Genomic DNA, 23097 nt, shown 5'->3' with positions numbered 1-23097 from the left:
TTGACAAGCATTTGAAATGATGTTTTTCTATTAAATTTAAAATTTTTATTTCTTTCATATTTCTTTCTTTTTTTTTCTTTTTCTATGATATTTTAAATTTTTAAATTTCTTAAGATTTTTTTTAGACATTTTTTTAAAAAAAATTGAAAAAAATATCTAAAATTATTTTTTTATTTGAATTACAAATTCAAATCTTTATATTTTAAATTTCAGTCAAAATTAAAATTTTAATTTATTTATTAATTTAAAATTTTAAAAATTATTTTTTTCGATTTTTTCTTGATTTTTTATCTTCTTTTTTCATGAGAAAAATAGAAAACATCATTTTGAATGGCGTTTTTAAAAATGTCAGTCAAAATGACGTTTGTAAAAACGTCATTCAAAATGACGTTTTTAAAAACGCCATTCTAAATGATATTTTATTTTATTTTTTTTTTGAGACGATGTCATCGTGGAAAAAAGGGGTAACGTGGAAAAAAGGGGTAACGTTTTTCTCTTTTGTATTATTTTGATAAAAAAAATAAATTTTAAATTATTTTTGTAAATAATTTTTTATATATATTATTTTGAAAAAAAACTCGTTTTTCTAAGCCAGACTGCGGCACCGAATCAGACTCGACAGAACTGGTTGACGTGACACAATTGTAGACGAATCAGCCACCTGGCTTAGCAGATGTGTAGGTCGACCGGTTAATGCGTTGCTTTTGAGCTGGCCCCGTGCATACGGCCGAACTCAGGAACAGTGGGAGAGTTGTCTGTTAATCAAAACATTTCCTGTGCCACTACATAAAAAAGAGAAAAAGAAGAAGAATATCTGAAGGGACGTAAACAATCCTACGCCGTAATGTTATGGCGAAAAGACTGGAATACGAATTGTGTAGAGAAAGAAGAGAAAGAGAGGTGAAACAGCAGCGATGAGTACGATGATGTAGTACTCTTCTCTCTTTCAGTCGCTTTTTTCTAAAGCCGTAACCAGCCTTGCCGCTTTTTGTTGTTTTTTAGCCTGGAGTTGGATGCCAGCAGCCCCACCTCGCCTCTCTCTCTCCCTGTGAAAGCCATTCCATACCACACCGCGCACATCCCGGGCAAAAGAGACGGAAGGGCGAGCCGCTTTTCACCGATTATCCTCCAGCGAGTTCCAGATCGGTTCATGGGCTCCTCCACTAGATTGTCTGGGAGGGAGAGATCCGTGCATGAGATCCTCGGAGGAGGAATCGGTAAGCGAAATCGGAATCAATAACGCAAAGCTCTCTATACAGAATATCTTTAGATTTTTTTGTTTGAGAAGAAGAATATCTTTCGATAACTTTTTTTTTTTTGATTGGTTCAGTATCTGGTTTTAGTGTTGGCTAGGAGTTTGGAATTGAGTGGAGTTTTTGTCCATCTTCTGCATTAGAGGACTTTCTCTTGTAGCAATTCGAGTCTATTTAGATGGTAAAAGTGGTTCTGCCGTTTGATGGTTTTTTGACAGCTAAATATGACCATAGTCTCAGATTGCGAAATGTCTGACCTCTTACTTTCTCGGTTTCTCCAAAGTTTTGAGTGTCATAATCAACCTTGGATCTCTAAGAATTGTTTGCGGATTTCTCCTTCAGTCCAGACTTTTTCATTCCAAGCTGAAAGTTTTGTTTCTCTGGTTTTGTTTATTTTAGATTCATTAAAGCTTTTGGGGTTGCTAAGGATTGCGATCTACATTTATGGTGGAAACTGCTATACGAATTTGAACTCTGATCAGTGGTTTCTACATATTTGATAATTGGATTGAGCATCTATGTCAGTTTGTGACACAGTTGCAGATGTGGTGCTGTGGAGGAGAAGAGATGTTTCGATCGGGATAGTGCTCGGAATGCTGGCTGCTTGGTTGATCTTTGAAAGATCTGGTTATACTCTGCTGTCCTTTGTTTCTAATGTTCTGCTGCTCTTGATTTCCATCCTTTTTACATGGGCAAAGGCAGCTGCAATTCTTAACAGGTAATGGAGAGTTTTTGGAGCATTTAGCATAATCTTTGTTTTGACTCAATTGAGCTTGCTAGCATTTCAATATTCAGTTACACATTTGGGTTTTATGAATCTTTGGCATGTGGTCAAGAATTTAACACGTAGCATAAAGCACTGATGGAATTTATGTCCTCTGTTAAATCATAGTGAATAAGAAGCAGAAATGCTCAGGATACTGTTGTTGCAAACCCTTATTCATGACCTTTGAGTTTAGGATGTTGCTCAGGTATTGATGCATACCCAGCACATAATGTACGAGTTGAGCAATGGTTTCTGGTTAACTGTGAGCAACAAAAATAGTTCAAGAACAAGTTCAGACATTCAAATCCTGACTTCTTCGAATAATTTTCCAGTATTTTCATTTTTTACATTAAGGTGTTGTTTCATTTTTCCCCTCATATTATGCCAAATTAATAAACATAAAGCAGCTTGTTGACAAAAATGCAGGCTCCCTCCACCCATACCTGAGATGCGCCTCACAGAAGAAGTCATGAATGAAGCAGCAGTACTTGTGCGCTCTCATGTGAATATGGTACTCTTGGCATTTCATTATATTGCACTTGGAAAGGACTTGAAGCTTTTCTATAGAGTCGCCATAAGTTTATGGCTTATCTCAATCATTGGTAGCTTGTCTGATTTTCTTACTTTGGTTTACACAAGTAAGTGGTTCTTAAGGCATTTTTAGATTTCGATTGTTAGCATTAAGCTAATTGTACACTCAAATTCTATGAAAAGCCAATTAAAGTTACTTGGTTTAACATGTGGCGACATACCTCCTTGAATTCAACTGCTGAAAAATAGTACAGAGCTAACTGTCAGGAATAGGTTGGAGTTGCAATGGTTTACTGATTTCTCATCAACTTGGAAATTTGCAGTTTAATTACATAAAAATTATTTGAGGGGTCTACAGAATGACCTGGTCATGAAAACCTGGATTAAATATAACTACTTATCAGTTTCTGATCATCTGAAATATCAGAAGAAAGATTTTAACATAAAATATCAGAAATGGTTTTTTAAACTTATGGCATCAGGGTAGCAGTTTTATCATAGAGGTTAAGCTTTTGAGAATGAATATACCAGGGTTTTTATCCTGGAATTATCATCACCTCACTAAATGGCCTTAAGCTCAGTTTCCTTATTTTCTTCTTTGCAGGCCTTGTTATCATCTTAACCATCCCGGTGCTGTATGAGAAGTATGAAGATTTTATTGACAGGCATATGAAAGTGGCTTATATGGAGGTGCAAATGTACAAGAGAACGTATGCCGAGTATTTGCAGAAGGTTAAGAATTGGATTCTGGAGAAAAAGAAACTAAGCTGATGGTCTCTACGAGTTTTGTGATTGACCAAGAATTCTATCCCCCGTTTTGCTCTTCTTCTATGTCACAAGTCAAAGGTTTGGACTTCCGAGTGCATTTTATGACATTGGGCGCTGTGTTCACTTTGTGAGTTTTTTTTGTTACTTTTTGACATTAATAGAAGGAGATCTTACAGGGTTCTTTTTCTTGGGTTGGATTTTGGAGAGCATGTTCAAGTACATACTATGAACCTAGGAAACAGGGATGAGGTAACGAGATGTGATTTGCAAAATAATACGTAGGTTCAACATCTGTTAACACAAGTTGCACTAAAGAATTGGTATTCGTTAAAGTATAAAATGGTTATCGACTATTTTGTTTTACTGAAGTCCTTCCATTCAGTTACTGGAAATGGACATGTCAGTGTGATTGTAAGCAGGTTTAAAGGCTTTTTTTTTTTTAAATATTGTTGCTCTTTTTCAGTACACAAACTGTTGCTTGTGGCTATGTAACAGATTCTACTTGTATATGATCCATGAGGCAATAAATTCATGAAACCTCTTAGCCTTGTCACTTTCAAATTATCTGATGAAACACCAAAAACAACGAGCTCAAACAGTTGAGCTCAATTCATATTTCACCTATTTAAAGCCAAACCATTTTTCAATTTGCAACGATGATGAGCTTACCATAAATAGCTGTAACAAGAAACAGATGCCATTCCTCATGCTATATTTGGCAGCAATTTACTAGCATACACATGAAAAGCAGCCCTTGGGAACTTCATTCTTTATAACAAAGGGTGTAGATTGAGGTTTTTCACAGGTTTCCTCGAGGAGTTTAGGAGAAACCTACTTACAGATTTACAGTTTGGTTGAGGTTGGGTAGCATGGCTGGGTGTCCGGGCATTCATAGAAGGGGATACAGCAAATACAAGGGGCGATGCTATTATGAGAATGCTGCCAGATCTGATAACAGAACCAGTAGCAGATGGTGTTTTGTGATTGTAACGATGACTTGCCTTTGAATTTCTTGATCTCCTCAGCCAGAGCAAGAAAGCCTCCTCCGTATCACTTTCCCGCATGTTCTCGTGGAGAAATTTTTTGTGCACCGCGGACAGCATAAAAAATCCGACATAAAACATACCGCTTAACGTGATTGATCCACGTTGCCATCACTTTTCAATGTACATTTAATACCTACAGTTTTATCTTTTCGTTTGAAAATTTTGAATGATGAAAATATCCTTACTTTTTAGAAAAAATTGTGACATCTTATATCCATATTATAACATCCTGCATGCAGCAAATCATAATTTTGAAAATATCATAATATTTCACAGGATATCATAATTTTCTTCAAAGAGAAAGGATATTTTCATCATTCAAAATTTTCAAACGAAAAAATGCAACTGCAGACATTAAATGGACATTGAAAAATAGTTGGACAAAAATATCCCCTATATATTATGACATCCTGGATTGTATTATGACATTCTGAGCCATGTTATGACATCCTACATGTAGGAAGTCATAATTTGACGCATGATATCATAATATGCTACAGGATATCATAATTTTCTGAACCGTATTATGACATCCTACGTATAAAAAATCATAATATGTCACAAGATGACATATTTTTTTCAGAAAATAAAGATATTTTCGCCATACAAAATTTTTAAATAAAAAAATAGATCTAAAGACAATAAATACGTATTGAAAAACGATGACTACACAAATCAATTATATAAAGCAATATGCTCTACATCAGATTTTTCACACCATCCACGGTGCACAAAAAATTTCCCATTCTGCAGGTCATGTGTCAGGCAATATCTCATATTGATAGCAGCCTCAAGTAATTATTGTTGAGTTCTACTTATGTCCTACCATAGTTCTCACTGTTATATCATACGCCACAGCTGGATGCTCGTGGCTTTGTTAACTGTCAGTCTTGATCCACATACCGTTGATTAGCTTTATTTATTAGCCTTCTTCAGAAGAATAAAGTGATGGAGAACATAAGCAGAAAATCATCCGAAAGGGGAGCTATGGGACCTAAGCAATACTCTGATTTTGCAAAGCAGGATTCTGGTGCTGATGAACATAGCTGAAGATATTTTACGAACGATCAACATCAAGGCTATCACCCTGCACACAAATAAATTGGAAGGCATATCATTCTTTTCCTTTTACTTGTCCTCAGTCAGACGAAGCCGCATTAAATCATGCACAGCCTCTTGAATTATAATGCCCCGATGATCAAGTAGCGGCATAAGATTGCAGCTTCAAGGAACCACTATATGGGGTGATCTTGGCATTCTAAACCTCCCATCCGATCTTTGATATCAAAAGTGGAAGGTTTTACGTTGATTTACAATGATGCACTGTTCCAGTGCTCCTCTACATTCAAAATGATGATGATGAATGGTGGAAAAGGATGCAACTCCATGAGATAAATCGAATAAAACTTAAGTTCAAACATAAAATAGATTATTTCAGTTTCCAGATTAGCAAACCAAGCAACAACTTCATCTGCTTGATGCCTTAAATGCCTAGAAATTGGTTGATGAGACAATGACATAACACAGATTTTAAAAGCTTTTATGTTCGGGAACAAAAGCTCTGAGTTCAAAATGTTTATGAATCACATCACAGCAGCGCCACTTTGGGGATTTTGGTATCATTTGCCGAGTACCGTCAGCTGATTACCTCGCCAAAATAAACTTTATTAAACTCCCCACAAATCCCCAAAGTTAATGTATCAACTTGGCACTTGTCTCGTAAATAACTTCTTGACCTGTCAGTGAAGGACAAAAAAGATGGTAAAACAATTTGCACTACAACGTCTTAATCAGCACATGCCAGTTTGTACATGTAAAAAAACGTTTTCTGTAAGATGGAAAAATCTTTAATGTTAAACATAGAAGGAAAATCTTCTGTATAAGTTTCTACAACAGAAAGTGTGGTAACTCAGTTGAATTAAGAAGATTCTATGCCTGAATCATCAAACAGCTGCCTCCATCAGCTAATTTAAATAGCATTTGTCAACAATCAGCTATTTTAGAAAGATTTTCGTTTTAGAAACTAGTGTGTAACGGTGCAAGTGTCTGTGCACATAAAATACAGAATAATTATAATCACACTATATGGTGTAAGGATATGAACTTGACATTACCTGCTCCAAAGTCAAGAACATAATCACATTCCATGATCCTAGCCGACCAAAATTAGGAACAAAACCCTTATAGAAAGCAAAAGGTCCCTGCAAAAGGAAATCATTTTCTTATCTAAGATGACTCTACTCACACCGTAACTTGTAACTATTTAAATATTAAAATTAATGGTATAAATATCCAGAGAAGAAAGGTGCCAGATTTCCTAAGAGTGAAACAGACCATCTACTTCTTTTATCCCACACAATTTATCCAAAACATAGTTTTCCAGCATGATTTCACAAGTCATCTCTAGCTACGTGTGTATTAATGTGTCGGCATATGCATGTTTGATATGTTATATATACCATGAATTTCTGCACATGACAATGTTTTATAAATATTACATAATCAAAACCAAAGAAATACATTGATCACAAGCTTTCAATAATCAAAATGCAAGTAACTCTATAATATTTATATACAGCATTTACTAACTAAAAATTCATATATTATTTACAGTGCTTTTATCATTAGCTCTCAATAATTGAAATGCAAATAACTCTATAATATTTATATACAGCATTTTCTAACTACAGATTCAAGTATTACAGTGCTCAAGTTTCAGTTTTGGTTCAAATTATGTCTGGCATATTATAAAATCAAGCAGCTGAAACTTTGTGGATAAAATTTAATAAGAAAAAGTAATAAGAATACACATGTATGACCAATACAGCAAAGGTTAACAATTAGTTCAACTAGTTCCCTAACCAGCACTCATCCAATGAGAAACCAAAGGATTTTACCTCCAGGTATCTACTCAGCCACACAAACCATGAACAGTCAAAGCTCTATCACTTGGGCACATATAAGAGTTTAGAAACTTTGGAAAGTAATGTGATTACATACATCCGTTGCCAGTTATAGATGTATCTGATATGCATACAGATCTGAAACATGTGGAACTTTGTCATGCAAATTGGAAATGGCTAAGACCAGCAGTTTCATGTGTAATGTCAGCAATATCATGACTTAGTTTCAGTAAAAACAAGCCATCATTAGAATCCACGAAATACTAGTATAATGAGATCCCAGAGGGAAAGACATTAAAAGAGAGATCTTGAAGCAACACCCATAGTCTAAAATGACATAGTTCTTCTAGTGACAACATCTTGTACTCATAAATGAGTCAGTCTACTTTGAAAACAAAGAAGGAAGATGGTACAAGAAATGAACATACATCATTTTTCAGTGTCTTGATGAAACAATCAAGTGTGCTCTTGTAGGATGAATCTCCCATCATTCTCGATTTCACCTGCAAAAGTCCATTCAAGCTTGTCAGCTAGGTAATTCAAAAGGCCTCAATATCTGCTTGCATATTAAACTCCATATCTATATGATTCTATCCAATAATAGCCACCTATTTATCTAGTCACAAATTATACAAAAGTAACCCTAAAATATAACTTAAAGAAAAAGCCTTAAAGCAGGCAAAAATACATGACAATTTTTTAAACCACAATGAACCAATGATTATTTTTATATTCCTAGTATCTGCACTGGAAAGAATATCTTGTTTTTAGTACAACAGCCATGTAGGGATGTAGCCAAAATAACATTGGAAGCATAATGTAAATAAGGTAGTGAAAAGAAGGTAGTGAAAAGATATTGTATAATGAAAAAATAAAGGGAAAGAGATCAATTAGGGGTTTCAAGCAGGGGAAGGTATGAAAACATTATAAAGATCAACCATGCATTTCTGTTGAGACACATCAAAGCTTTCATCAGATTATTATCTGCCCAACTTTAGATTCCATCAAAGTAAACCTACTTAGAGGAAAAAATATACAGAATCAGATTTGGTAAGCATACAAGACATCACCAACAGCACTTAAGCCTGGTTAAAAATCATCAATGATAGCTTTTGACTATGCCGCTAAACCAACATTTATGCCCCTTGTTTCCTAGAGTTACTGGGAAGAACTTAAATATAAAAAATAAAAACGTAAATCTTTTCATCAACCATTCAGCAAATCCAGCATCCTTCAATTAGAAAAATTTACCAAACGAGGGAGCAGTTCGCTTGAAAGCTTACCACATCAACAGGAGAACCAATGCAGACAGCAAAAAAGCCAGCCCCCAAACCAGCTAAAAGATGAGTGAAAATGTTATCTGTGAACCCAGGAATCTTCAAAATTGTCTGCAACAGAAAAGAAAGTAAAAAACATAGAAAGGAAATATGACATCAAAAGGCACCAGGGAAGAAAAAGAAATTAGGGGCACCAACAATTAACAATGTTGGATGTTTGTACCTGTTTCACTTGATCATAGCTTGCCAATTCAGCAGCATTAATTATAGCATTGCGTGCAATATTAGGACCAAGCCCAGTCCATAGAGCCCCAAGTCCCTCCTAAAATTCAAAATCAGACAGGTTTGCTGAAAAAATTAACTAACTAAAGTCTAATTAGCTATTTATCTTCAAATTATAACCTGTCTAAGTATTGTGTAATAAGCATTCATTGCTCCTGAATAGCGTCTTGGTACACCAGGGGGAAGCTTTCCTTCAGCTTGAAGTCGTACTTTGACAAGATCGGTGGGATTTGCCACTGTAATTGCAAGGGCACCTGGTTGAACAACATCACATCATGTTAGTATGTCAAATAAAAGTAGCCCAATGAGCACCTCCATTTCAGCATGTGAAAATGGTGATTGGTGGCACCATTTTCATGACTTCAATCTAATAAGGACTGAAGCTCAAAACCAGTGTTTTCATCCACTCCACAACACCCACCAGTTGTAAGCCCGGCAAGAATTTTTTTGGATAAAGGAATATCTCCAACAAAATTATCACCAACATAGAAAGACTTAACCTGTCAACAAGGCCAACGATATAGAATTTATGATTGCAGTTCACAGGACATCGAGCAATGGAACTAGTAGAACATTTGAAACCTACTGGTTCATACAATCCGATCCGAAGCCCTCCAAAAAGGCATTGACGATGCAGCCCAGGTATGATACCTTTCCAAAGTGCTGTCAAGCCTTCCTCCCTGGCTATTGTTGCAACAGTACCCAGCAATCCCCTGTACTTAGGTATAGCCACCACATCCCCCATAGCTGCTTTCTTTTGTAGCTGAAGCCTGACTTTTGCAGTGTCCAGAGGAATGGTGCAGAGCTGCAAGACATCCGAATGAGTAATAGATGGTGAGCGAGGATGATGACTAAATAATTCTTAGTTTCAAAACACTAGTCACAGATTATCCACATTACTGAAAATCCCCAATCTGATCAAATTTCTTTATCAAACATTCACTTGCTGATTTTATTAAGAATAGGAAATTAAATGCATTTTTTATGTTTCAGTCATTGCAAATTTTAGTAAATAATATATAATGTTTTACAGATTTAGATGCTTCCAATATTCTTTATAACTCTCTTTTGTCTCAATTATGTTTAACCATATGCAAATTCTTTCCAGCTTCTTTCCTAAATAAAGAGCTTTTCCCCTTGGCAACTAAGTCTCACGCCCTTCTTTTGTAACTGTACTTAAAATCAAAAGCATCACCTTTTTCCTTTTTACATGTTTTATCGGAGAATACTGTAATTACAAGATAAGGATCATGAACCATGATTTTAATTAGTCTAAGATATTTTCTGCAACATTATAAAATACCTAAGCTTTTTAACCATAAACTGATTAGACAGACAGGCAAACAGGAGTATGCAGGAATAACCATAAAGGAGATCATCGTACTCTTCTAACATAAAAATATGCAGCAGGAACCAAGGTGCCAAAAAATAAAAAAGAGAGCTCGGAGCAAGAGAACGGCTATTCTCTTTCTGGCATAAACTAGACAGCAAAATGATAGCTTTCTGATGCGGCATCTGATCCTAACCAAGCACCGTCCTTGTAGTGATAAAATTTCACACTCTTTTCATGAAAATACAGGAAGGATCAACCGATCTCTAAATTTTAGCAATATTCCACTTCTTTTTAATCTCGTTTTTTAGGAGGAATGGACGCTTCCATCCTATCAGTGTAGAAGAAGATCAATATATACCTGTATAACAAACAGATCGCAATAATGCCAACAGTCCAGTCATTATCATACACAACACTGTTCGTAAAAAAATACATAGCGAAAATAGCAATACACTTGCAAGTAGCATAATAGTCTATTCTGAAAAACGAGAGAGATCGGGCGAGATTAGGAATTAGCGGGTAATAGCTATGAAGATCATTACAGAGCAAAGACTTGAGCATCAGCATAGCGATAAAGAGCAGTCTATTGGAAACGGAATTGATCGATGTCCAAGAGAGCTGATTTTTAACGAATCTAGCAACCATAGAGGTGGAAATAAAAGGAACTGAGCTTCGTACCTCGGCGAAACAGGCGGCGATGGCGCTGCTCGCGAATCTTCCGGCAAACGAGATCTCGGTCTTGGAGCCATGGTCGGCCACCATGGTTGCCGAGAAATCGCTACCAGCCGCCGGCGATCAGATGGCCGAGAGCTCGGCCGGATGGATGGATCCGGGGGAGGGAAGGGATTAGGGTTCTGTGAGAAGGAAGGGGTTCGAAAATGTACAGACGGAGAGGTGGAGAGAAATCTATCAGCGAAGGGAAATCAGAAATGTAGGGATTTGGCGCCCGAAAGATGGCTTGATAGTTGATGGAAAGCAGGGAACAATTGGGTCTCCACCCTCCATTCTTGCGAGTCCTCGTCACGACCTTTTATTATTCGTTTTCCTCGTGCATCCACTTGGAGTATGCGACCTTATTGCAAATTTTGTCCGGACAGGGGTTGTATCTTTTGCGCCAAAGAAGGATATAGCTTCCATAGCCAGAACCGCCGTTGGATCGTGCAACGGTCGCCTCAAGAGCTGTGTAGTTAGATGACTAGCGGTTCGGGATGCTTTCAGATTTGTGCCTGGATCGAGCCAACGGTGTACATTTCGAAAGTAGATCAATCGTTCCTTCGCCCGACCCGAACCCTCTCTTTATTTTGTGCGTGCTTGCACTGATGATGTGTAATGGTCTTTTCAGGAAATCCTGAACCAAGACAAGAATACAAATCCATCTGGTCTACTTGCGTGGTAGAACTAAAAATTTTATTAAATAAATTAGATTCGATGTAATTGATAAATTTATAAAAATATAAGTTAAGTTAGATATATATTTATAAATATCTAAAATTAGTTTTGAAATATGTTGGCCTAAATTTCATATGGAGAAAAAAAAAAAAAATCAGTCTCTACATAGCTTTTTTTTTTTTTTTTTTCTTCCTATAAAATTTAGATTGATCCATTCTGAATCTAATCTCAAGCATTTATAAATATAAATCTAATCTAATGTATAATTCTATGATATTACTAGTTGAATTAGTTTAATTCATAAATTTGATAAGATTTTAATAAATTTAATAATAAAATATTATATTAATGAATAACATCAAAATATGAATTCAGAAAGAAAATGGTATTCTCAACACACATCAATAGAATAAATAGATAAATAAGAGGAAAGATATAAATGGTCTAATATTTTAAAGTATGATTTTTTTTCTATAATCATTGCGATAGTTTGATCAAGAGAATCCATCTGATAAATAGATCGCCAAAAATGAATGAATTGATTTTTATGTCTGGTTGATGATTCCTTCGTGTACATTGTTGATGATGGCCAATAAATTAAGTTTAGCATTAAAAAAAAAAAAAGAAAAGATGCATGAAAAGGACGAGAGAGGACTTCGATCATAAATGGCCTGGCATAAGACATATGCACGAACAGCTTAGTCGATTTTAAAAATACGTTCGTAGATCTAGGTACATGTGATAATTTACTTTTATCTAGAATGATCTCTCTGGCTTGTTTCATGCACATGGATAACACCCTAATCTATATGTCCAGAGAATCAGATGCTGTCTGTAAGATTTGATATCTTAACCATGGTCAGAGGAGTTACCTGCCGCAGGAGGCTTGGTTGTCCTTAAATTTCTAGATGCCGTCGTTCTTTGGCCGTTCATGGCTGAAATATTTATGTGGCCAGCTTATATGATACTCTACTTCGATAGTGCCTTTGCATACAATCCAGAAAGCCTCCCTATTAATATCAAAAAAAAAAAAAAAAAAACAAAGCTCTAAGATAGCAAGTTTGCTGGTGACACAAATGATCCTTCTTCAAGGTATCGATCCCAAACAGGATATGCTGCAAGAGGAGGTTCGTCAGAGTAAATTGCTGTTACAACTTGCCAACAAGCACATGCAAACTGGGTGCCAAGTGCCAGCATATCCTTGTTCTGTGATGTCCTTGGCGAATCCAAACCATTCACCACTTTTTTCTTATCTAATCACACATGATTGATTAATCTCGATTAATCTAGTCTAGATGCCAAGTACTCCAAATCACCTGATCACAATCCAAATTAAAAATGCACAGTTGATCTAGACAAGGCACCAAAATATTGGGTGGGACCCTCGCAGAATATACAATGTGTTTTTTGAGCGGCCGGTCTGGGCACATGTAAATTTTGGCTTGCAGTTTCACATTTTGCGTCCATGGGATGAAATATGCATGATAGTTTGCGCATGCATGTATGTGCGTGTGGGCTTTAGATCGAATGAAGATACATGAACCATACATATCTTTTCCTCAATAATGACGTGTCATTGATTTACTGAAATTGTCAGTGCCGGCACGAGTTTCAAGTAGATGGACCGATAGTCCTCTTGCTCTCATTTCCATGCTGCAAGGTTGTTACATTGTTGGACTTGGTTTATTCAATGCTATATAGATTCAATTTATTGGCTGCTGAATACTTCAATATTCCATTGATTGGTTCTTCAATCCGAGTTTGCATCCATGACTAACGATTGGCTCATTTGTGGTGAGATTGGTTTGTCTAAAATAGGGCAAGAAATTGTAGTGATGGAAGATTGGACTATATTTGATGAAAAATAAAAGGATGTGGATTGAACAGGGTGCATGATAAGAATGAGAAAATGATGTTTCAAAAGGGTATTAGAGCAAGGAATACCAGAAGAGGTGGCACATTGTATAATTTGTTTAGCTCTGCTTAGTGGATCAACTTGCCTCTCTTATTTACTGTCTTGAATCAATTCGAGGGTTGCTTTTGTGTTTTTTTTTTTTTGCTTAATATAGGAGTAAATTTCAGAAACCCTCAAATAATATTATCAAGATTTTAATTACTTCAAAATATATATATATATATTTTTTATTTTAAAGTTATAAAAATTATTCTTTAAGCAACAGCACACTCGCTGAAATTGGGAACCGCAGCCGGCAGACGGGGTTTCCGAAAATTTCTAGTACCATACCATCTCGTCCATCCAATCAGCAAAATGGACTGAAATGGAACGTCCATTCATTGGACGGACACGATTAAATTGCAGTAAGAATCGCTGGTGTCTTACGAAACGGAAGATATCCCGGGTGGTAGAAGAAACAAAGCCCAAACGGCATCGCAATTCAAGCCTGTCAACCCTGCCACGAACCAATGGAATAGCGCGCGCTAAGGTATTCCACTATCCCACGACAAAGAAAAGGGAAAAATAGAGCCACTCCATCTCGCTGCAAACTTTCCAACTGGATTATCCCATCAGCTCCACTCTAGCGCTCGCAACGCGTACCCAACATCCCAAATACTGCTCGCGCCTCATCCATATTTTGCACGTGTCATGCGAAGAACCGTTTACTCTATTTCTCCGCGTTGGTGTCCAAACTCCTGATCCCCAGCACTGGCGGGATACTTTTTATCCCGGCTTGGCTTCGTGATCATCATATCTCCCTCTTTTTTCCGCTACCCGCTCCCGACCTTTCCTCCTCTTTTTTTTATTTGCTCCCTCCTCTCGGGACGCAACGCGCAGACCCCCTTCGCTTCTTATTTCTCTTTCCCAGCTCCTCCATTCCAATTTTTATCCCCAGGTTTTGCTCGGAATAACGAAGCGAACCCGTCGTCGGCCATTTCGCTCCCTCATTTTTCTGAGATCTTGTCATCTTTTTTTATTATTTTTCGAGGATTGGATCTAAGGATTTTGGTGGCCATCAGTCTGTAGATCTCTGGACGCAGGTTTAGGAGGTCCGAGAAGATACTTGGGCGTCTATTTTGAAAAGGATCAGTTCGTGTAGATCGCGGACCGTCTGATCCAGAATCGATGGCTTTCAGCGGCACGCAGCAGAAGTGTAAGGCCTGCAACAAGACGGTCTACCTGATGGACCAGTTGTCCGCCGATGGGATCGCCTATCACAAGTCCTGCTTCAAGTGCAATCACTGCAAAGGAACCTTAAAGGTTTGCCCTTTTAATTTCTTTTCACCTTTTTTCCCTTTTATTTCTTCGATTCCTCTAGTTGTTCTTGAGAGACACTTTCTGAAAAAATTAAATGCCCTTTTTTTTTCCGGGGGAATTTTTTTTTTTTTTTTTCCGGATGCAGATCCACAATGCTTTTTTTTTTTTTTTGAAAAAAAAAATTTTGGCATAGTTTCTGTCTGATTCTTCCCAGAAGGTAGATGACTGCAAATGCTTGACCGGCAATTGTTCGAGAAGGAAACTGTCTTTAAACGTCTACTTTGAAGTCTTTTAGATCAACAATCACGTTTTTATTTTGATGGTCCCGTGAGCTCTCGAAAAGATGGCAACTCTTACACAAAATGTTCATTACAGATAAACTACAGGCAATCTAATCCATGATTCTTTTTTTCCTTTTTCTCTTTACGTTGGGGTGGGGGGTGAGCATGGCTCAATTGGTGTCCCTTGTATGGATTGCATAACCCAGAATATAAAAATATTGATCGCTAGATGCACTGGTGCAGTGTGTTGAATTAGCTCTTTTCTGTAGTGTTGAATGCAGGGTAAGATGCAACAAGAACAGTTGATCCATTTCAAATTTCCCTTGTCATGCATGTCACTTTGAGGCACATGATATTTCTGCTCTCTCTTGGGACTCGTTTGGTTTGCAGGAAGTAGAGGGGGAACTGTGGTAAACAGGAAGTGGAAAAACCTTTCTTATTTGGTTGTAGTTTTTAAAGGAGATAAATCAGAAAAATGTATTCGCATGGAAATATAATTCCCATGTTTCATGGGAAAGAAAAGTCACGTAGGACATGGGTTTTTGGCTTTCCCATGTGATGGAAATTGGAGGCTCTTTTTTTCTCAAAAATATTCTTTTAAGCCATCAAAAGATCTGCAGCTGCAATAAATATTCTTTCCATCATAATGCCTTAAATCCTCCTCCACCATGATCTACGGCCAAAAACATTCTTAATCATCATAATTTTTTATTTGCAAACTATGATAATACGTAGAATAAGATAAGATTTTTTCTTGTCTTAAGGGTATAATAAGTATTTTATATGATTTTCTTAGGGAAGTGGATGCTCAACCAAACATAAGCTGCTTTGGAATTAGTCACTTTCCTATGGCCAATCAAACATGTCAAAACTATTTTTTCAGGAATCAACTTCCCAGGAATAATATTCCAAGGAAGAAAATTCTTCCGACAAACTAAATGAGTCCTAGGATGATAATTTGCCCCCATTGCATCAACTTATATCAAAATTACTGTCATGATATCATGATTCAAATCATTTTTCTAGAACACACGCCATTGAAAATTAAGCATCATTCTTTACAGAGATTCACAAAGTGGCATTCTTTCAAACTTGCATTGAAGGTTATTTGTTTATATCTAAGATATAATGAAATGTTTCTGGGTAATCCTGTTGCTTAGAGAGCAGAACTAGACATTGTCATGGCCTGTACTGTGGGTAAATTTAAGTGGGCAGCAACTTAGCTAAAACATCAGAATAATTATCCAACACAAGCACCGAGCATGAGCAATTGACTAGCATGTATGCATGAGTGTCGTCCTCAACTTCACGATACAGGCTTTTTCAGTTTTACGATAACCATATGCTGCTGCACTTAGAAGACATGCTTCATCTGGAGCAGGAGCAGGGATAAGACTTGATAAAGGGATCAGAAATTCTGTACTACACATGCTTCAAAGTAGCATAGCGAACAAAATTAGATAGTAATTTTCACTTCCTGAGATACAATGACAAGCCATTCACTTTAGTTGTTGTTAAAAAGGTTATACATTCTTTTCTTGTTTTATGCTAATGTCGTAGGCCTTATGGCCTTGCCAATGTGCCAATATGCTGCACATCATGGCATCATTCAAAATAACCTAACATGGCTTATCTGTCAAGGGCACACAAATTGCCTTCTCTGGAGATCTTTCATAGGTTTGTCGCATGTGCTTAAACATGTGGTGTTCCAAACATCATGATTTGTGATGGACTTGGATAAATGGAGAGCACATAGAGTTGGAATAGGTTGTGGTGGGGCGGTCAAGACTGCAACTGTTAAAATTATAGATTATTATCTCCAAAAATCAAAACACATTACATTTAGTCTGATCTATTGCAAAACTTCTTTTCTTCTTCTAATCTGTGTTCTATAAGCTTTGCATGTTGTGGGAGGAACTGCAGACCTTTGACAATCTTTGGACTGATAAGCAATTCTATGCACTTGTTCTACCTTAATTATGAGACGAGAAATAGATAGGAAACCAACATCATGAATATTTACCTAATATTATTGTTCTTTGTCAGCTGAGTAATTATTCTTCACTGGAAGGTGTCTTGTATTGCAAACCTCATTTTGAGCAGCTCTTCAAGGAGACAGGCAGTTTCAACAAGAGCTTTCAGTCTCGTAAGACTTCAATTTGAGTTGGTTAGAGATAGTTCAATTATATTATTCATGTATAATCTCAATGTTTGATTGCTCGATATTTTGTACTCTTTGGCAGCTGCAAAGTCAGCTGAGAAGTTAACTCCAGAGCTGGTAAATCCTGAATTTTCATTTGATTGTTTCTGCAGTTATCATCCTTTACTAGAAAAAAGCTTAGATTTCAAACCAAAAAAAATGGTTTGATAAGATGTCAGCTGACATGTTTTGAATTCAGACTAGATCTCCTAGCAAAGCTGCTGGCATGTTTTCAGGAACTCAAGAAAAATGTGCCACTTGTGGCAAAACAGCATATCCGCTTGAAAAGGTTTGACCTAGGAATATTTGTATTATAAACTTCTGCTTCATAATTTACTTTTAATCAATGCTCCATGATTCACTTTTGCAATGTGTGGTTTCAGAAATTACTTTAATGGCAATGTTTTAAATTGTTGCATTTCTTTAAATGTCTTGATAGCGAATACAAGTCATATAAAATGTAGCATTGGATGTCGGCGACTCTCTAAAATTTTATGGAATTTAATCAGGTTATGCTGTAGTTGCTAGAATTAGTTTGCTCCATAAAAAGCGTTTGCGTACATCTCCTGATTTCTTTGTGATTCCCATGTAGAATAAGCACTAGCTCTTCCTTTTACACTTTCAACTATGCATGCAGCTGAGTAGGTTGTGTTTCCACCAATCATTTACTACAAAACTTTCCTACTTTCTGATGTTGGCATTCTTCTAAATGAGAACATTGTGGAAAGTTAGGAGTAGACCCATCCAGGAGTTGGCTTTTATTGTTTTGCATTTTTGTGGCTTCCTCTGACTAATCCTTATTCTTCTTGGTTTTCTTTTCTAAAACCCATTTAAAGTCCATATAAAATGCGGTGTCTAAACAAGCCCGGTGCTTGTGGCTGCCTAGCTGCATTAAAACTTTGTAAGTTGATGCTGAATTGCTCCTGTGTCCTTTTGCTATTTCTAGGAAATCCTTAGAGACTCCAAATTATGCAAATTTAATACATGGGGAAAATTAAATTTTATAAATTATATTTTTACTTAAGAAAAAAGGTGAAATAAAACTGTTCTTAGTTTTGGTTTTTCTTAGTTCCATATGGAAGGGCAATATCTCAGTTTAGAAGCATCTTTTTTGTTGCAAAACCATTATATCTAGTTTTAGTTGTTAGAAGGATGCATCCAACATTGATAACATCCTTTACACTTTGAATGGCTGTATTGTGAATGCTATCAGGTGACTGTGGAAGGGCAAGCATATCATAAGTCTTGTTTCAAGTGCTCCCATGGAGGCTGTCCCATTAGCCCTTCAAACTATGCAGCCCTCGAAGGCATCCTCTACTGCAAGCACCACTTCTCACAGCTTTTCAAGGAGAAGGGGAGTTACAACCATCTCATCAAATGTGCTTCCATCAAGCGCACAGCAGCATCCACCCCAGATCTCTGAGTTCATTCTGTTTACTGAAATGGATTTTCACCCAAGTGTGCGATCTCATCATATATTTTTGATTTTGGATGCTTCCATCCTTTCTGCTTGTTCAATTGAGGAATTGGCAAACTCGCATTCCTCTGTTTTGTTAATTTCTTGTGTGAAATCTATAACCATGCCAAACCATAAAAAACTGGTATTTCTTATTCAATGCATGTGATGCGTGTTTCCAAAAAGCTTTGCAGCTAAGCTATATGAAACAAGGTGCGGTTTATAACAGTATGCCACAATATTAATGGAGGTTCTATTTTGGGTGCAAGCCTATGGCCATGCTCTTTTATCTTTCCTACGAGGGATGGTGGCTTGGTAAGTCAAAGCTTTGAATTTGTTGGTGATCTGTTTAATTGTAATTTTCACAAATCCATGCACGGTCTATTTATGGTCTTGTTTTATAGTTCAGGGAACTAGTTTTGTGTTGGGAGGTTTAGTTAAATGTTTGATGAGAATACAATCCTTCTGCCAGCTATTTTAGCCGTGTTAAACGACAAATGATTGTTTGAAATTAGCTCCACGATCTTATTAGTGGGTGGTGGAGATTGTTGGTAATGGTCGGCGATGATAGATATCATCTCTATTATCGAAAGTGGAGATGGCTGATGACGGTGGATAATGGTGGAGATTGTTGAAGAAGTAGATAATAATGAAGATTATTGATGGTAGCAGATGGTATTAAAGCATGTGCATCAATAATTTATATTTTATGTTATATGTTTAAAATATATGTATCATCTTCAATGAGAATTATCCACTATCAATGCTCATGTGTAGTGGTAAGAATTATTGGTGGTGGTGGATATTATTGGTGGGGGGAGGTGTTAGATTTTCAATGGTGAACAGCGGTGGAGATAACCATGACCGAAGATGTTTGAAAAGAATGGTGGTGGTGGGTGGAGATTGATGGTAGAGATTGTCAAGCATGATAGAGATCATTGACAATAATAGGTGTTGATGGAGGATGATGGACATCAATAACAGTGGTGAATGAAGTGAGAAGCACTGATAGTAATGCATGATGGTAGAAATTGCTAACAATAGTATGTAGCAGTGGGGTGATAATAATTGTGCATGTAATGAGTGGCAAGATAAATGATTTTTTTTTAAATCCTCATTTTATTAGTGGATCCGATGGTTTATATCCATCTACCTTGAGTATAATCAATTAAATTAGAAGATAAAATAATTGAATAAACCGCCTAAATTCTATCACCAAAGTGATTTACCATATATCTCATCATCTAATCTATTGCTTTATTCGACTCATGATGAATCTTTTTCTTTTCTATCAAATTAAACTTTTCTACTAAATTCTCTCACTCTTTTTTCTGTATTTTGATATGCTATGGTGAGGATTGTTTGGTCCAGTAATTGCAAATACAAAAGAAACCTATCATACAAAAAGACAAAATATAGTATTTTTTTGCAAAATATTTTAATAAATATTATAGGATTTCAATTCCACCCTATATTTGGAGCCCTTTATTTTTAATCTGTAATCTAGTGATATCAAGTGGAGTCTCAATATCTGCATCTTTTCTCCTTTCACTCCCGGCATTTTACTCTTTGTTTTATTTCCTAGCATATCCATCGAAGTTTTTTTTTTTTTTTAGGCGTCTTACCCATTGTTTTATTTTCTAACATATCTGCGCAAGAAATTTTTTTTTTTGAGAAAAAAGGGGAGGCTTAATGGAGCCACCCGTGAACAAAGTCGAAGTCTGGTTAAGAGCTTATATATACAGAGAGAGGAAGACTTTGTAAAGGCCCATATATTCTCAAGGAATTACCCGATGACCCCTATTTAGCGCCAAGGTCGCGAAAACCCTAGGCGGGAAAAGCAAGCAGTTCCCGCCCTGAACCCTAGCAAAACCCAAACCCTCCGCTTTATAAATCCCATCTTTCTTTGCCGTAGTTCGTCCTACTCCTAGTCGCCAAACTCCCCACCCCTTTCTTCTCTCTCGTTCCCAGAGATAACGAAGGCCTCTTTCTTTCTCTCGAGAAGATGTTGGAACTAAGGCTGGTGCAGGGGAGCCTCCTGAAGAAGGTCCTGGAGGCGATCCGGGAGTTGGTGAACGACGCCAACTTCGACTGCTCGGCGACGGGCTTCTCCCTCCAGGCCATGGACTCGAGCCACGTGGCGCTGGTTGCTCTCCTCCTCCGATCCGAGGGCTTCGAGCACTACCGCTGCGACCGCAACCTGTCCATGGGCATGAACCTCAACAACATGGCCAAGATGCTCCGTTGTGCTGGCAACGACGACATCATCACCATCAAGGCCGACGATGGCAGTGACACCGTCACCTTCATGTTTGAAAGCCCCAGTAAGATCGAAAGATCCCATCTTTTCCTCGTTTTCTTTCTTTGGGTTAGGGTTTTCTTCTGGTATATCTGTACCTTTCTGTCATTTGTGCAGATATTTGGAATTTTGTAGATATACTTGCTTCGCTATTACCAGATCTTGCTTTCCATTGATCTTTTGTTCCTTAAGAATCGACCTAAATTATTGAATTGAGGGGTTCAAATCGGCTTAAATACCTCATTTGGGTTATCAGTTTTATTACTGTAGTATCGTGGAATTATTTGGTTATGCTGGTACGCAGTTGAGGGCTGCGGGGATTGGGGAGGTAGAATCTTTTTCCTACCATGTGTTAATATTTAGAACCAACAACATGCTTCTTTTCTATATAATTCCAGCTGTTTCCCAGATTTGTTGTTTGCCTTGCTGCATTTTTTTACTTTCATTCCTTATCCGTTAATGTCGAAGAAAGATTGATTTAATATGTATAAGCTTTATTATTTTGAAAATTTGGGAGGGCGGTGTTGGATTACTATGGATTTCTCAATGATTGTAAGCGACTTCATTTCACTATCTGTGTCAGATCAAGATAAGATTGCGGATTTTGAGATGAAGCTTATGGACATTGATAGCGAGCATCTGGGCATTCCAGATGCGGAGTACCATGCCATTGTGCGAATGCCGTCCTCAGAATTTGCAAGGATTTGCAAAGATCTCAGCAGCATTGGCGATACTGGTACTATCTTATTCTTATCTCTTATATATATATATATATATATATATATATATATATATATATATATATATATATATATATATATATATACTGCTCGTCTTATAAATTTTTGTGGTTTTGGGATGGTAGTTGTTATTTCAGTGACGAAGGAAGGTGTGAAGTTTTCGACCGCGGGAGACATTGGAACGGCAAATATTGTTTGCAGACAGAACAAGACTTTTGACAAGGTGCCTACTAAAATCAGTACATCTGCAAATATTGTTCCGCTTCTATGTATTTTACTTGCCTATCAGAGTTGGATAATTAGTATGTGATTTTCCTACATAGATCTGTGGTCTTTACTTGTACCTGTTTCCAGCTCTGATGCCTGGTCAATTATGCTTCTAACAGTTGTTTCTTAACACGAAATAAAGGAAAAAAAAAAATCTTTCAGAATTTAAGTTACTCAGAAAAAAATCAAAAATCTTTCAACATTTATGTCTAACTCTCTGTTGACTCATAGGACAACTTGGTTGCTACTCCCCTCTGCTCAGGACTATATGATTATTTATATTGCTTTTGCCTAGTAATGTACTAGAATTGTGGTGTTCTAACATCCATTGAATTGATTTTTTGTTGCATTCAATTCCTTAATAAGTTAGTTGCCTTTATATCCTATACAATGCCTTGAACTGTTAGTCATTTTGTTTGTTCTGTACAGCCAGAGGAAGCAACCATCATAGAGATGCAAGAGCCGGTGTCCTTGACTTTTGCCCTTAGGTATATGAACTCCTTCACCAAGGCAACACCGCTATCTGAAACTGTAACCATCAGCCTTTCTTCTGAGCTGCCTGTGGTTGTGGAATACAAGATTGCTGACATGGGTTACATACGATATTACTTGGCTCCCAAGATTGAAGAGGATGAGGAGGATATGAAGCCATAATCAGTTCTATTTTTCTCCTCCTTTCTTTCCTTAAGTTTATTCTATACAAGAGGGTTGGTCTGGTTCCACTTGTATGGGGGTATTGGAAGAATTTTAAATGCTGGGAGCATCTGGAAGGTTGTGTAGATTGATGATCATATTTCCCAAGTTTTTATGGCAGATTTTGCATTTTCCATCTTGTAACAACCAGGCCATGGGCCTTGATGAACAAGAACGAGAGCCTCGTGCTGTTCTGCAAGAAAATTCATTATAGCATCATCAATCGGTGATCATTTAGCTCTGATTGCTGTGGGTAGCCTGTTTGGCGGGATGGCGGTCAAATGGAGCATCTTGCTCTGGAGAAAAAAAACGTTCTGCATGCAGTGTGCTTACGATAACGACAGTTCTATGCTGCTCCTTGGTCGAACACGATATATCTTGATGCATCGTGTTACTAGT

General features: G+C 37.0%; 4 protein-coding genes across 4 annotated transcripts; 3 read left to right on the top strand and 1 right to left on the bottom strand.

The window, feature by feature from the left end:
* The first annotated feature begins 1013 nt into the window (after nt 1-1013).
* Nucleotides 1014-3865, top strand: LOC105050559 (reticulon-like protein B12). The gene is given in 6 exon segments (XM_019852190.3): nt 1014-1043; nt 1045-1103; nt 1105-1217; nt 1779-1971; nt 2446-2657; nt 3155-3865. Coding segments are annotated over 6 exon segments (774 nt in total). The 3' UTR covers nt 3322-3865.
* A 1886-nt stretch (nt 3866-5751) lies between these two features.
* Nucleotides 5752-11156, bottom strand: LOC105050560 (mitochondrial uncoupling protein 1). Its single transcript, XM_010930637.3, has 9 exons — nt 10838-11156; nt 9413-9631; nt 9248-9326; nt 8947-9080; nt 8768-8866; nt 8551-8655; nt 7696-7770; nt 6479-6565; nt 5752-6100 (listed from the first exon to the last, which is right to left on the bottom strand). The coding sequence occupies exons 1-9, from the start codon at nt 10919-10921 to the stop codon at nt 6065-6067; spliced, it is 918 nt and encodes a 305-aa protein (XP_010928939.1). The 5' UTR covers nt 10922-11156; the 3' UTR covers nt 5752-6064.
* Nucleotides 11157-14268: 3112 nt separating this feature from the next.
* On the top strand, nt 14269-18884 carry LOC105050562 (LIM domain-containing protein WLIM2b). The gene is made up of 5 exons (XM_010930639.4): nt 14269-14765; nt 17090-17189; nt 17287-17321; nt 17443-17532; nt 18457-18884. The coding sequence occupies exons 1-5, from the start codon at nt 14631-14633 to the stop codon at nt 18664-18666; spliced, it is 570 nt and encodes a 189-aa protein (XP_010928941.1). The 5' UTR covers nt 14269-14630; the 3' UTR covers nt 18667-18884.
* Nucleotides 18885-20437: 1553 nt separating this feature from the next.
* Nucleotides 20438-22917, top strand: LOC105050563 (proliferating cell nuclear antigen). Its single transcript, XM_073244921.1, has 4 exons — nt 20438-21023; nt 21582-21734; nt 21864-21961; nt 22435-22917. Exons 1-4 carry the CDS (start codon nt 20705-20707, stop codon nt 22657-22659), a joined length of 795 nt encoding a protein of 264 aa, XP_073101022.1. The 5' UTR covers nt 20438-20704; the 3' UTR covers nt 22660-22917.
* The last annotated feature ends 180 nt before the right edge of the window (nt 22918-23097 follow it).

The sequence above is a fragment of the Elaeis guineensis genome, chromosome 10 (assembly GCF_000442705.2).
Source record: "Elaeis guineensis isolate ETL-2024a chromosome 10, EG11, whole genome shotgun sequence".
NCBI lineage: Eukaryota > Viridiplantae > Streptophyta > Magnoliopsida > Arecales > Arecaceae > Elaeis > Elaeis guineensis.
The sequence above is the reverse complement of the archived record's forward strand: the minus strand, read 5'-3'. Positions and strand labels throughout refer to the sequence as shown.